Below are 11389 nucleotides of genomic sequence, written 5' to 3'. Positions count from 1 at the left end.
TTATGAACATTTTGTTGTATCATAATTTTTCTCTCCTTTTCTTCTCTCTCTCTCTCTCTCTTTCGTTCTTTTGGTTATAACGGCGTCACGTGACCACGGGAAAAGCCAATGAGGCAACTATTCCATCTTGACCACCATTTGGAGGCAGCGAGCAGCTGGAGAGCTTGGCACAAACTGCACATCTTGGAAACAAGGGTACCTGTAGGAGAAGGAATCTGACAAAGAGACCCCACAAAGGAAGGAGGAGGAGGAGGAAGAGGAAAATATATTTTTCCCATGTCAGTCCATCCGGATTAAGATCCAGGTCCAAGGATTTGGCTGCTTCTAACTGTACGAGAAGTCCGGAGTTTTCTCCAGCTCTGTGGACAGAGAGGCAGAGAGAGAGAGAGAAGAGGCATTTCCCAAGTAAGTGAAGGATGTAAGTGGCTGGCGCTGTCAAGGCCGTTGCAATAATTGCGGGGTTTTATCCACTTTCAGCATGCTCTTTAGCTTCAGTCTTGGGGTGAGGGAGGCTGGGAATGTGGGGCACTGTGAAACTAAATGTACTCTGCCATAGTTGTGCAATGGTTTCTTAGAATCGTTTAACTCCGCCACATAGCAAACAGGGCAGGAAAGCTCTTGTGCCACCTCCTAGGTTTGTTTTGCATCGGCTTCCTGTCCACTTTGGGGCATTTGCCTTCGCAACAGTCCAGTGACATACAAGGCCCATGGTGCAGATAAAGGGGGTCAAGATGCTTGGCTATCTGTTTGCTTTCCCATCCCAGCCTCCTGTCTTTCTAGGCCCCTGAATCCCCCTTCGTCAAATGGCAGTCGTTACGGTCAGCCCTCCACATTTGCGGCTTTGACTTTTGCGGATTTGATTATTCACACATTTCATAATAATAATAATAATAATAATAATAATAATAATAATAATAATAATTTATATCCCGCCTCTCTACAAAATGCAATCGGGGCAGCTTACAAGGTTAAAATATACAATCCGAACCCTCAACCCACCCACCCCCATTTCTATTACTATTTAGAAGACCTTGTAGCCCCTTTGAGACTCACTGAAAGAAAAATATTGGCAGCATGAGCTTTCATAGACTAAAGTCTACTTCCTTAGATGCATTTAGTGGTGTGGAAGCCAGGGACACACACATATATGCCATTGGTATGTGAGATTGTCCAATATATGAATGGCATATATATGTCTGTCCCACTAAATGCATCTGAGAAAGTAGACTTTAGCCTAGGAAAGCTCATGCTGCAACTTCTTTCTTTCAGTGAGTCTCAAAAGTGCTGCAAGATCCCTCTACATATTGATTCTACAGACTATATCTTTGAATTTCCTTACTATGTATCTCCCTAGCAATCTCCAAAAGTCCTCCAGCATGACTCTTCTGGAATTTGGCCACAGATTCACACTGGAGAGATTCCTAGAGAGAACACTGCTCTAGGCAATTTTAGGTCCTCCAGCACAACTCTGTGGTCAAATTCACATAGATGTTGGCCATAGAGTTGTGCCAGAGATTCCGAGAGAGGTGTTCTTTCAGGTTTCATTTAGTTTAGTCTGATTTTGTGGAGAAAGGAATAGCATTTTCTTTTGTGCAATACCCATCGCATTATGTGCAAAATGCACTGCTTTTCTCTCTTTCTCTTTTTTAACATGAGAAGTTATTTCTCGTGGAAACGAATTTTTCACAGAATATGTTTCAAAATGTGAAAACTCTTGTCGTAGTCGACGGTTTTCTCAGTGGATCCAGAAACCCTTTCTCACTGAGGATGAGAAAATCTGCAAGTATTCTTTACATGGCTGATGGAGTTGTTTATTCCTAGATAACTTAACAGCCATTCCCAGGTCTGGGCTTCCATGAGCCAAAAGAAACACAGAACAGGGCAAACTTTCTTACAAGCCTTTCAGATGGTAGGAAATGGCGTCCCTTGCCTAAGAAAACCCTATGAAATTCATGGCCGACAGGCAATATATTTGAGTTTCCCTCATCTTTTGTTCCTAAATGGTTTCTCGCTTGCCAACACCAATTATTGCCCTTCCTAGTTTTTAAAGAAAGAGAAAAAACTGACCATACAGGAGTTGTATTTTTCCTTATTCCAAAGTAACTAGGGATCCCCTCAGCCAGATCAGGTGTGCAAGAAAGTTACTTTTTGAACTACAACTCTCACCTAATTTCAAAGCTACTTTTTCTTTTTTTTTTGACCACAAAATGTACAAATATATGGGACTACTTTTTATATTATGTTGGGGGACTTTGGGTGCTGCAGTACAAAAAGACACCTTTTTCCTTGGATTTAGGATGAGAAAGCAAGGGTTGGAGTTGGCCACAGCCATTCGCCATTCACTAAATTGTGCGTACGTGGCTTTAAATCTGTGAATTTGGGTGTGGAGTCTGAAAATTGTGTGCACTTAGAAGCCACAACCGACCTAAAACTCTGCTCCTTTCGGTCCCACATTCCGCTTGTGATGATGGGAAGGGCCCTCTGCACATGCTCAGTGGCTTTTTGTTGGTTTTTTGTCTTCTAAAATTAAAATTAATTTCCAAAGGGACAGGTACCCTCCACTTTTCCCAAGCTGAGATAATGGAATGGGTGAATACTCTTCTAGGGTCACAGAGCTAAAAGGGTCCTATAAGGTTTTACCTAGTCCAACCCTCGGTTTGGGACAGAAAACTGAACCTAGAACAAGTCTGAGAGATGGCTCTGCTTGAAGACCTTTGCACCCCCCTCAAATCCTTTGGCCCCGTTGTCCATCTGGTCCTATTCTGAAGATATTTCCCTTCATATTCATCCAAAATATGCCCTCCTATGAAGCAAGTCCCATTAGATTTAGCTTTAGGATGCAAAGCTCAGATGTTTATGAGAAGAGATTTGAAGGGTACTATCATTTGCCTTAGTCAACTCTCCTCCTAACGAAATGTACCCAATGCCTTCCAAGTTTCCATCAAAGTCTTGCTTTCCATTACAAGGACCATCTTCATGGCCTCCTCCTTCTGAATTCCATCCTAATTTGTGTATAACCTTCTTAAAATAAGGGATAAAGCACACTAAGGTGGGTTCTAGCTAGCCAGGAATCAAATCAAACTATTTGGGGGACCATGGAGTCATTCCAATGCAGCCTACAATTGCGTTTGCCATTTTTGCTGCAAAACCACACTGTTATCTGTGTCTTCAAGAGCCAAGCCATGCATCCCTTTGTCCTGTAGATTTGTATTGGGCTGGAGGGTTTAAATTCAGCAGTCTGCATTTTCCCTCTGTTAAATCCCCCTTGTTCCTTCCTTCTGACCCAGTTTTCCACTTCTTTCAAGGTTATCTTTCATTTTGTTCCTGCTTTCTGAGGCATTCACTTTCCCTTCCAGTTTGGTAGACAAAATCTACCAGGATTGCAAAGTACAATAACATGCCAAATCCACAAAAATATTTCCTCTGGGTTGGCCCTCCAGAGCTTGCGGTTCCCATCAAATGATTGAGGGATCATGGGAGCTGCAGTCCAGGGACACACATTGTCCATCCTCCTACATAGTGTTTTGGACTGCAATCCCTAGTTGGTAGGATAGTTGAAGGTTATTCTGGGAACATGAGTCTAAAACGGTAACTTCCGTGAGCTTTAAGTCATTGGAAAGAGTGACAACCAAATGATTTCGCCTCCATTTTCTGAATCGGTCTCATCTGCTCAAGCTGGGTCACTTTCCTTCAATAATATCTTACTAGTATGAGAACTGGTCCTGGCACACTGTCCATGTTCAGAGGCACTGTTGCCCTGGGGTGCTTTATGAGGGCCAGCCTTCTGCTATCCTGTATTAAAAGACCCATTGCTTTGAAGAAAAGCTGGCATCTATCCTGTGGCTTCTTGCTCAGGCATTGCAGGATATAACTGGGGCAGCCATTTTCCTCCTCCTCCTCCTCCTCCTCCGCAAAACACAACGGCCAAAATGCCTCCCTTGCTATTCTTAGCTATAGATGACCAGCCAAAAGGATCTTTCTCTTTGGAGTTTTCCTTCCAACAAAGAACAAAACACAACATGGATTTATTTTTAATTTTTTTAGTGTTTACGTATTTCAATGCTTTCCAAGGAGTTTGAATAGACACGCTTCTCCTTGCATGTTAAAAAACTAGCTTCTGGCAAAGAAGCCAACTAAGCCTTACCCCTGAGAGGCTATTTTTCTATGCACCTAAGTTGTTGTGAATAATTTCACATAAATAACAAGTACTGTGGGACTGAAACTTCAAGCTAGCATTGCGAATGGTGAGGACTGCTGGGACATATAGTGTATGCAAAATACAATAATGTGCCAAATCCACAAAATATGGGATCAAGCTTGCAAGCTGTATTTTTGAGGGACCAAAAATTGCACAAAATACAATTTGCAAGCTAGCTTCCCCAGTATGATTTTTAAACACATTTTTCCTGGTGAAGAAGAAGCCGGTGGAAATGCTTGCAAGATGTATTTTGAGCATTTTGGTTGTCCCCATATTTTGTGGATTTGGGATGTTATTGTACTTGTGTCTTTAGGGCAATGTGGCCAACCTTTGGATAGGTTTCAGCGTGTGTGTGTGTGTGTGTGTGTGTGTGTATAATCCTGTGGCAACGTGTATAAAGTGGAGGAAATATATTCATGCTGTGGAAATAATGCTTTTGTTTTTTTACCTCAGTATTTTCCCGCCTATTTTGCACCCATTTTGTGCCCTGAGGGGAGTTTCTGAGGTCAGTTAGAAAAAGGCGGGAAAACTCCCTGTGAATCCTGAGAGGAAATTAGGAACTATATCCCTATTTACTTACAGGTCATATATAGTTTATGCAAAGTACAATAACATGCCAAATCCACAAAATATGGAAACCAACCAAAACGCACCAAATAATATAGCTTGCAAGCTTCCTTAGTATGATTTTTCAACACCTTTTGCCTGATAAAGAAGAAGCTGGTGGAAACGCTTGCAAGATGTATTTCGAGCATTTTGCTTGTCCCCATATTTTGTGGATTTGGCATTATTGTACTTGTCTATAGGACCAAGACAGCTCCCTTTGGATGGGTTTCATAGTATATGTATATATATGTAAGGATAAAACCCTGTGGCAACGTGTATATCGTGGATTTATAGTGTGGAAATAATGCTTTTAATAATAATAATAAAATATTTATTTATAGCCCGCCTTTCCGTAGATCAAGGCGGGTTACAACAATTTCAGTTACAGTTTTGTTTTTTACCTCAGGATTTTCCCGCCTATTTTGCGCCCATTTTGGGCCCTGAAGGGAGTTTTTGAAGGCTGTTAGAAAAAGGCGGGAAAACTCCCTGTAAATTCTGTGGGGGGAAATGGCACCTATGAGGAAAATTGGCATTGAGACCTGAGTTAGGGGCCTCCTTGTGAGGAATGAGGAGGAAAAATACAAAAAAGGGGACCCATATGCACACCCCACACACAATGTGAACCGAGCAACTTTTAAGCCACTCAGCCTTCCCTCAGGAAGCGCATCTTTTTCTGCCATCTTTTTCTCCTCTGAAGGGAAAAGAATGGCTGCCTCAGAAAAACAGCCACCTCAGCCTATGCAGGATTCCTAATTCCTATGTAGACGTTCAACCAAAATGCACAAAATACAAGCTTTTCCAGGCTCTGCTGGCTTCTTCTTCACCAGGCAAAAGGTGTTTAAAGAACCATACTGAGGAAACTTGCAACCTGCATTTTGTGCATTTTGGTTTTCCCAGTAAACGTATCCCTGTTTTGTGGATTTGGGGTGTTATTACTTTGCACACACTATGTGACCCATAAGTTTGTGGTGTTGTGTGCCTTCAAGCCATTCCTGATTTATGGTGCACCTATCATGAGTCTTTCTTGGCAAGATTTGTTCAGAAAGGGTTTGCCATTGCCTTCCTCTGAGGCTGAGAGAGTGTGACTTGTCCAAAGTCATTCAGTGGGTTTCTATGGCCGACCTATAAGTATATAGGGATATAATTCCTATGTAGGATTCCTAATTCCTATGTAGTCACAGCCTCCTCACATATACATTCCCTATAAACTGAATATTTATATAGATATTTGAGTACCTTCCTATGTATCCCTATCTGTGTGTGCATACATGGAGCCCATATGTAATTCCTTCCATATTATATAGACTTTCCATATAGATAAAAGAGAAAGTGTGACCTTCCCAATCCTAAACCATTACACTTTCTGGCTCTATACCTTTCCCCTCCAAAAGGAAAAAGCTGCTTCTGTTTGGAGAAATGGCTGGAGATGTGTATTTACTGTATTTCTAAACTCCTAGAAACCCACAACAGTTTCCCTTTACAGTTCATTTAGGCATCCATTTATTTATTTCATTTAGATGTATGCTGCCTTTTCCCAGAAGGGAACCCAAGGAAACTCAAAAGAAACACAACTTAATATGTTCAGGGGGTCATAGTTTTTGGTCTTCCAGATGTTCCTAGGGATGCTGGGAGTTGCAGTCCAACTCCTGGAGGTCACAACCCTTGCTTCGTTTGCAGGGTTTGTAGTTTGTCGAAGTAGTTGGTAGTTTGCAAGGTTTGTAGTTTGGTGAGGGCAGCCTCACCAAACTATAAATCCCAAGAATGGAGTCCTGGCAGTTAAAGTGGTGTGACACTTTCCAGAGTTATTTCCTTTCAAAGAGCCTGGGAAGGGAGAATTGCTATTATGTTATATGATATTTATTATTATTATTATCAGGATTGTTATATCTTTCCAAAGCATTTGTGAAGGGAGAATTGCTATATTATTATTATTATTATTATTATTATTATTATTATTAGGTGATTTCTTTCCAAAGCATTTAGAAAGAGAGAATTGCTATTATATTATTATTATTATTATGACTGTTATTTCTTTCCAAAGCGTCCAAATCTTGCATATCCCCTCCATCCTCCCTCGACTTTTATGAACCACTTCGTTTCGTTTTGTTGGGGATCCATTTGAGAGCCTTTAAAGAGGCAAAAAAAAGGAGCCATCAAATTCTATGACGGTTGTGGCTGATGTTCTTCAAGAGAAGAATAGGTTTTGGCTTGGTTTGCTCTCCTTCGTTGATCCTAGTGTTTGACTCCGGAGTCACTCCATTTTAAAAAAGCATCTAAATGCGGCGGGGAAACCAACCCGCCCTGGAAAGTTTCAAAGCCTCCTAAGAAACGCAGACGCGTGTCAGTGTCGACGCACGTGTGAACGGGGGTCTCTCTGTGTCCCTTGCCCCATTCCCACGCCTAAAAATGTAATCAGGAAGGGGTTAAATAGAGGGAAGGGATTCCATCCTTTTTCCACACCTTCATTCTCAAGAAGGAGGGAGGAAAGGAGGAATGTAAACCGGAGTGAGACCGGTTTACCAACCGCTTTGCACGTGTGGATGGTCAATTGAGGAGGGAGGAAAGGGGCAACCTTGTGTCGTATCTCCCATCATCCTGCGCAAATACTATTATTATCATTTTCATTATCATCATTTTTATTAACTTTGTTATCATAATCATTATCATCACCACCACCATCATCATCATTATTAATATCATCACCATAATAATAATAATAATCATTGTCAACATCATGATCATCATTGTCATTACAGTATTATCACTATAATTGCCAACATCATCATTACTAATAATTATCATTATTATTATTATTATCGTCGTCGTCGTCGTCATCATAATAATTATTACTATCATTGTCATCACCATTATAATAATTATTATTGTTATCATTCTCGTCACCCTTATCATTATTAATCATTAGTATTATCATTACTATCATCATCATCATTTTTATTATTTACATTGCCATCATCATCATCATCATCATCATCATCATCATCATCATCATCATCATCGTTAACATTATTCTTATTCTTATTGGTGCTGTTCTGCCTCCTCTCCTTTCCTTTCCTCGGTGCATCCCTATCCCAGCGTCCAGGGTTCGAATCCTGGCTCAATTGCTGCCCGGCCTAAAGCGAGTCACACTCTCTCAGCCTGAAAGGAAGGCAAAGAAACGTGAAGAAACCCCATGATAGCAAACGACTTGAAGGCCCAACGACGCAGCCCTTGGTTTGGATCCCTTGGATGGATGCGGAAGGGAAGACTCCTTGAGCCCTTTCTTTCCCAGACCCCAAAAACCCCCTGGTTCCCAAAGCTAACCACCCCAGACCCCCATTCCCAAACCCCATTCCTGGTTCCCTTTGGGCAAGAGGGCCGGAATTGGAACCCAAGGGCCATGAAAGCAGACCAGAATGGGGTCCCTTCTGTTTCTGGCCCCCTTCTCTTTATATTTGGGAGGGAGGAGGAGGAGCCCCTAGGATTGGGGGGAAGGGGTCCCTCGGAGGGGCGTCTCCTGAGAGAGAGAGAGAGGGAGGGAATGATGGGCCCTCCACTCCTCCTCCTCCTCGTAGTAGAGAGAAGCATCCTCCTCTCCCAAAGGCTGCTTTGCAAGAGGAGCATCATCACCATCATCCTCATCACCAGGAGCATCCTTCCTCACCCCTCTCTCTCTCTCTCTGTCTCTCTGCCCAGAGCGCTATAAAAAGGGCTGCCTTCCCCTTCTCCCGCTTTCCTTCCCCGACGGCGGTGGCTCAGCCTCTGACCGCTTCTGCTCCTTCTCCTTCTCCTTCTCCATCCAGGCTCCGAGCGGAGGATGGACTACTCCTACGACGAGGACCTGGACGAGCTCTGCCCCGTCTGCGGGGACAAGGTCTCTGGCTACCACTATGGGCTCCTCACCTGCGAAAGTTGCAAGGTAAGGAAGCCAGGGCACCCAGGGAGGGAAAGCTCCCCGGGAAACGCCTTCACCACCCCCGGATCTCTCCCCTATCCCCTGATTAGCCCCTAACCTAAAGCTTCCCAGGAGAAAGAGGGCACTCTTCACCTATGATCCCCTCTCTCCTCGGACGAAAGCTTCCCTTTGCCAACCCATCTCCCCCCAACCCCTAGCCCCTAATCTGTCCTCTATCCCTAGCCTATTCCCCCTCCCCAGCCCCTAACCGATCTCCGAAATGGGTGGGGGGCAGGCCAAAGCTTCCCTTCTCTAACCTATGCCCTATCCCCCCTGACTTGTCCCCTAAGGGAGAACCAAGGCTTCCCTATTTAACCTGTCCCCTAACCTTCCCCCATCCCCTCATTTATCCCCATCCCCTCCTTAACCTCTCCCTAAAACCCCAACCATTGGCCACCTTGGAAGCCTTGAATGCGGGGCTGTGTTCACTTTGGAAATGGTTTCATTGCTTGATTTGGGGGGAGTTAAAGGCCTCTGCATCATCTTCCAGGAACAGGTCTTAGAATTGGTGCCAAGGAAGTTTTCAGGGATCATTATGGAATGAGGATTAGAAGAAGCCAGGCTCTCTGAGGAGGCAAAGATTACCCCAACTATATATATATCTGTGTGTGTGTGTGTATGTATATATCATATACATAATTATATCGTGTGTGTGTGTATTTACTCCTCTGAATGCAGCGGGTGGGCCAGGCAGGTCCTCCTTTTCCAGGACACGTCCTCCATTCCCACCTTCCGTCCAGGAGGCATTCCCAAAGGTCCTCCATTTTGAGCAGCAGCAGGAGGAGGAAGAAGCATCCATTGACATTCCTATCAGCCTTTGGAGCTTTGCATTTGGCCGTGTCCTCCATTTTTAAACCGAAGGTCCTCCATTTTGGGGCGAGGAGGACGTCCTCTCCGGCCAGCCCTGTGTTTGTGTCCTTTTTCAGTGCTGCGGGCCCTTTATGGGAGAGAAAGGCGGAATATAATAAGAATCATCATCATAATAGTAATAATATAAGAATACTATTCTGGCTTCAACGGGGGGAGGGCTCCCCACCGACCTTCATTTCGAACGAATCAACAAAAAGCCCCCCAAAGTTTTATCCTAAACCTGAACGCACCCCCAAAAGAGGGTCTGGGAAAGGGGCCTTTCTGTGGGGGAATGTGGGAAAGGGTCGCCCTAAAAGCCCCCCAAAACAGCATGGGAAACCAGGGGGAAGGATTGTAACGAAAGGGAGATTCTGGGAAGGACAAAAGCCTCGCCTGAGAGTATTTGGAAACATGATGAGGATTATTCTGTGATTCTGATCCTGGGAATGAAGGGTGGCTGATGGCCAGCCAAGTCCTGCGAAATGAAAAGGTGGGAACGAGACAGAAAACGAATTATGATACAGCCGTTTTGTTATGGATATTAATAATAATAATGATTGATTGATTGATTATTAATGCCAGGCAGCGGCTTCCCGTGGAGGCTTTCGCCGGTTTCCTTGCAGGTTCTCCGACTTAGGAACTGATCCCAAATTCTCCAGTTTTAGGGGAGAAACCTCAGAAATATAAATTGAGATTCCGATTGGTTGATTTATTTTGGTTTTGGTTCGGAGGAATCGTCGTCCTCCTCCTCTCCAAAAGGGAGTTTCATCCCCTCCTCCGGCTTTAATTCGGAAGAAAGGAAAGGATAGGAATAACTATAATCGGAAGAGTCATTTTATTTTAGTCCTTCCTCCTGATTCGGTGTCACTCCGGGTCAAAACGATCTTGCCTTTTTCACCCCCTTTTTGCGCTCGAAGACCGACAGGAACGAAATTACCTAACGAATCCCCAAACCATTCAGAAATAAACGAAGCCCGAATCATCATCATCATCATCATCATCATCATCATCATCAATTGTTATACTGATTTTATATATATATGTGTGTGTGTGTGTGTGTGTATTAATAATGATATATATCATATTAGAATAATTATAAAATTATATATATAATGTTAGCAAAAAAAAATCAGTTATTGAGCTTTCTTCAAGCGCACCTCTTTGGATGATAATTATCATTCAGGGAACGCTATTATTATTATCATTATTATTATTAGTATTAGTATTAGTAGTATTAGTATTAGTATTATTTTCCCCCCAGAAAGATTTTCTTCCTCCATTCAGGAAGGATTGGTTTAACTCCGCATTAAAGCTTTGGCTTGTTTGTGTGAGCATTCCGATGCTATTTCTGAGTTAGACTGGTTTATAAAAAGGGAAGTTTTTAAGCGCTTAGTCATGGAAAAACCTCATTTGATTTAAATCCGTGATAAAAGCGCATCTTCGGAGGCGACGGAGCAAAAGGAAAGTCAGCTATAGATATGGTTTTCCTGGTGTTTTCTTGGGGGGGTTTCATTTTCTCAGGTGGGTCTCCTCGAGAGAAAGGCCTGGGTTTTCTGAGCAAATGCCGTTTTTGAAGACCTTTTGCAAAGGGAGATAGCATCCCAGAGAGCATCTGGACTTGTCAGGCTCTTGAACATGGAAGGAGATCTCCGACCCCTATGATGATGATGATGATGATGATGATGATATAATAATAATAATAATAATAATAATAATAATAATAATTTCCCTTGTTTTATTTTGCTCTTTTTCTTTTCTAAGAGGTTGCAACACAATGTCATGCA

General features: G+C 43.0%; 1 protein-coding gene across 7 annotated transcripts in view; it reads left to right on the top strand.

The window, feature by feature from the left end:
* Positions 1-338: 338 nt before the first annotated feature.
* LOC149307957 (steroidogenic factor 1-like) overlaps positions 339-11389 on the top strand; it is a 33247-nt gene continuing 22196 nt past the window's right edge. Inside the window, exons 1-2 of one of the 7 annotated variants that reach the window (XM_089534746.1) lie at positions 339-405; positions 8605-8720. In XM_089534746.1, the coding sequence (XP_089390872.1) occupies positions 8619-8720 (102 nt within the window). In that variant the 5' untranslated portion in view covers positions 339-405; positions 8605-8618. The other 6 variants (XM_089534748.1, XM_089534749.1, XM_089534744.1 and 3 more) reach the window with 6 other exon arrangements.

This window comes from Sceloporus occidentalis, unplaced genomic scaffold (assembly GCF_023333645.1).
Source record: "Sceloporus occidentalis isolate IW3139 unplaced genomic scaffold, rSceOcc1.0.p SCAF_8, whole genome shotgun sequence".
Taxonomy (NCBI): Eukaryota; Metazoa; Chordata; class Lepidosauria; order Squamata; family Phrynosomatidae; genus Sceloporus; species Sceloporus occidentalis.
Note: the sequence above shows the minus strand (reverse complement) of the source record. Positions and strands in the feature narration are given on the sequence as shown.